Here is a 3,964-nt window from a genome sequence, read left to right as displayed (position 1 = left end):
AAATTAATGCAGTGGAATATGTGGATTTTTAATTTATATTTTCAGTGAAGAAAATACCCATGACGATGTTTCTACGAGGAGCCCCTTTAGCGATCCAATAATTGATAGAATAGTTTGCATTGAAGTAGAAATAGTCATCGTCAGGGTGGTAATAAAGAGGAGCTACGTGGCCCGTCTTTTTGTCCCATTGCCCATGGAAGTCATATGTCATTACTGCTATCCAGTCTAAATATTTGGCCAAGGCTGGGACATCGTATCCTTTATCAGTCACTTGCTTGCTAGGCGAAACAGCTGAGCTGAGTAACAGTCCTCTGGGTTTGAATTCTTCGCTGAGTTCCTTGAGTAATAGTGCGAAACCCTGTTTATCTGAGACTGGACCCTTTTTGCAATCAACCTACATCAACAATATAATTGTACTAATTTTTTATGTAAAAAGTAATTTGTAAAAAATGAGAAAGAAATATAATCACATATACCTGCCAGCAGACTGGGTACTCCCAGTCCAAATCAAGCCCATCGAAATCGTATTTCTCAATGAACTGGAGGGCTTGTTCGATGAACCTCTTCCTAGCAGCAGGATTATTCACCAAACGACTATACTTGTCTCCAGCAGAGTCGTTCCAGCCTCCAAGAGCAAGCGACACCTTCAAGCCACGTTTCTTGTATGCAACGACGCGCTCATAGAAACCTGTTGGAAGAAGAATTTGCATTTTTATATTTTTCATTTAGGAACATATCGATATATTTCAAATAAATGACTTCGTACGATTGTCGTAGTCTGCCCAAGAGTCATGAGCCTTGATCATCAAGTTTGAATAATCCAAAACAGCGAATCCATAAACGATATGGGTGCACAAAGTGTGATCGATGTTCTCCGGGATGTAACGTCCAATACCTTTTCGGTACCAAGCCCAATTGGTAAAGTAACATACGACCTAAGGAACAAGAACAAATCATTATGAATAAAGATAACACTTTATTACAAATATACAAATAATTGCAAATGAATTTTACCTTGTAATATCCAGACAGAGGAGAAACTTTGTCAGGATTTATCAATGTAGGTGATAAAGTGGTGGTTGCCTGAGTGGTGCTTGGCTCCCAAGGTTTTTCGCTGTTGGAAACGGTTGGACGATTAACTGGTATAGGTGTAGTCAATTCTTGGCCTTTCTCGGAAGAGTCAAAATCGTTCTGGCAATTGGCACGAGCTGGCCAGTCGCATATTCTGGATCTCTGATTGAAGTGCAAGCCTGGAGCGCAATGAAACACTTCGTAACGACCCCATAGACACGCCTGGAAGCTTTCACAGTCTCCTGGGACACGTGTATAACTATCAGGAGTACATGGCTGAAAGAAACAACGATTTGAAGTTTCTGAAATGTTGTATTATAGTTGAAAGATTAATTGGAGGTGTTACTTACAGTGGATTTGGGACTTGAAGATATTAGAGAAGCGCTTTTCGTTGGTTTTTGAATACAAGGGTTCTTGAAGGCCCAATCACACATGTTCTTCTCATTATTCCAATTCAATCCTGGGCCACACTGCTGAGAAAGCAGATTTCCATTCACACAAACTAGAAAACCGGTGCAAGAGTTTGGATGGGAATAATATTGGCCATGTTCACAGTTCTTTCCTGGTCTCGGATCAAGATCTTCCGTCGTCATAGGTTTTTGAGTGGTAGCTTTCGGAGAAGACCACCATACTGATGCTGTGGTGGGTTTTAGAGTGGTAGTTGTGGTAGTGGTAGTTCTCACTGTGGTCCATGATGGTTTCTCGGTCACACGATCTAATCAAATAGAATTATTACTATTTATTTTTTGAATGAATTATTTTTTTTTTTTTACTTCTGTCGATGTACTTGTGCCAAGTGGAAGAGAAATTTTATACATCTGCATATAAATGGGATTAATCGAGACTAGAATGAGAATTAAGTAAGTGAAGCAGGATGGTACCATCCTTTAACGTTTAGACGGACATCAAGGAGAAAGAAACGAGCAGTACAGTATCTTCAGTGACACTGAATAACTTATAGAGGGAAGATGCAAGCATTGCCTGGAGGTGGCGGTTACTAAACAGGTGCAAAAATTTGCGCAGGAGTGAAGATCTTTAGAGATGCCGCGGTGAGAACAAACAGGTTTGTGCTATTACCAGTGGATCGTTGCGTTTGTTAATGACATTCTTGACGAAGTTATGCGGAATAAAACACCGTGCAATTCTCTTATCACATAGGAAGCAAAGAAACTCGAGTTCTCTCTGCATTTTACATAAATATCATTTAAGATTAATTTAAAATTTTTTTATGCATTTGAATATTCGAATATTTAAAAATTTGAATATTTGAATATTTGAATATTTGAAAATTAAAAAATTTGAACATTCAAAAATGATTGTTAAGTCAGAAGACATCCTGATGAATACATTTCCTCATTCTATCAATTCAGAAAAATTCTACCTGATAAGAATAAATAAATAGCATTACCAGTCTCTGTTTGACATTTCGCAACTGCAGGCCAATCGCAGATGCCTCGACTGGCGTCCCAGTGTAATCCAGGCGCGCATTGTTCACGCTGCAACTCGCCAAGCACGCATCTGAAGTAATTGTTGCAGCTGTCAGGATCTGGTACGTATTCTCCAATTATACACGATAATCCTGGCTTCCAAGTATTTGTTGGTTTCTCTGTACCTTCTGTGATTTCAACTGTCTGTCCCTCCGTTGTTGGTCTACATTTTTTCCACCAATAAAAGCCACATATGCATAAGACATTAATTTATCAAAATGTACATATGTACAGAAATACGCATCTGCGCGCATGTGCGCGCGCGCGTGTAAAAGTACCTAGTCGAAGTCCAGGTAGAGGAGATACTACTAATAGACTGACTCGAAAAAGTAGGGCTACTCTGCGTTGTAGAAATTGGTTTACTGGTTGGTTTCCAAGTCCAAGATGGCCACGTTGTCCTGGTGGTCTGTTGGGTTGTTGTACTTTGTCCATTTGTCCATGTTGGCCACGTTGTTGGCTTTGTCATTGGCGTAGTTGGTCTTGGAGTATCTTCTACAGCATCACTATGGGTCGTCAGAGTAGGGGGCTGCGGTGTGACTGGTTCTGGTGGTCGTTGACACCCCTCAGAAGATTTATTTTTCAAACGTCCTACGATCAAATAATTTTTATGCATAATTTTATGTTTTGAAGAGATTAGAAAGACTTTTGAACATGTAATTCATCTACCTAAGGCACGGTTTATGCTCTTCAATAAGGGAAAAGTCTCCAAACAGCAACGATTTAAAAAATCATCCAGATCCACTGTCCACAAAGTAGCACCTCCGTATCCGTTTTGCAAAATGTATCTTCCTTTTGCATAAACGCTCTCCCTGTCGTCATATCCTACCCATTGGTCTTTATAATAGGCACTTGGACCTAAAAAAGAATATTTGAATCCGTTCCAAGCAACAGGTAGTCCCTAAGAATCTTCTAATTTTACCTTGTCCAGCTTTCCAACGCTTATTCTTGATTGAATCACAGATTTCGTAATATGCCAGCATTCCTGGTTGCTTAGTGAACTCTCCTGCAGTCCCAGGCCCAGTAGCTGGATCACCAATGTTAGTTAGATCTTCACTGGATAGTCTATAAGCTTGTCCATACATGGGAATACCTACTAAAAGCTTCGATTTGACTGCTCCAAGATTAAGCAGGTATTCCATCGTGGAATTCTGAAAGAATTTAATAGTAAATACTTCATATTTCATAAGAAGTATCCTTAGAATAAAATACTCACGACATTATAGTACGGATTTAAATCATCAGTACTTCCAAACAGTGGTGATAAGTGTCCAGTTTTTGATTCCCATGCTCCGTGATAATCATAAGTCATCACAGACATGAAATCCACCAGTTCGGAAATTTCTCGTATCTCGTAGGCTCTGTCAATTACTTCCTTGTATCCTGATAGCGCGACAGCCAGCGTGAGC

General features: G+C 39.7%; 1 protein-coding gene across 1 annotated transcript in view; it reads right to left on the bottom strand.

Moving 5' to 3' along the window:
• Positions 1–3,964, bottom strand: part of LOC108574826 (probable chitinase 3) — an 11,231-nt gene that overhangs the window by 4,319 nt on the left and 2,948 nt on the right. Inside the window, 10 exon segments of the mRNA XM_017937473.1 lie at positions 53–394; positions 477–688; positions 767–935; positions 1,015–1,347; positions 1,422–1,786; positions 2,480–2,721; positions 2,837–3,146; positions 3,225–3,413; positions 3,478–3,706; positions 3,772–3,964. The exon segment at positions 3,772–3,964 is cut by the window's right edge and continues 34 nt beyond it. Of these exon segments, the coding sequence (XP_017792962.1) occupies positions 53–394; positions 477–688; positions 767–935; positions 1,015–1,347; positions 1,422–1,786; positions 2,480–2,721; positions 2,837–3,146; positions 3,225–3,413; positions 3,478–3,706; positions 3,772–3,964 (2,584 nt within the window).

The sequence above is a fragment of the Habropoda laboriosa genome, unplaced genomic scaffold (genome assembly GCF_001263275.1).
Source record: "Habropoda laboriosa isolate 0110345459 unplaced genomic scaffold, ASM126327v1 scaffold210, whole genome shotgun sequence".
Lineage (NCBI taxonomy): Eukaryota > Metazoa > Arthropoda > Insecta > Hymenoptera > Apidae > Habropoda > Habropoda laboriosa.
Note: the sequence above shows the minus strand (reverse complement) of the source record. Positions and strands in the feature narration are given on the sequence as shown.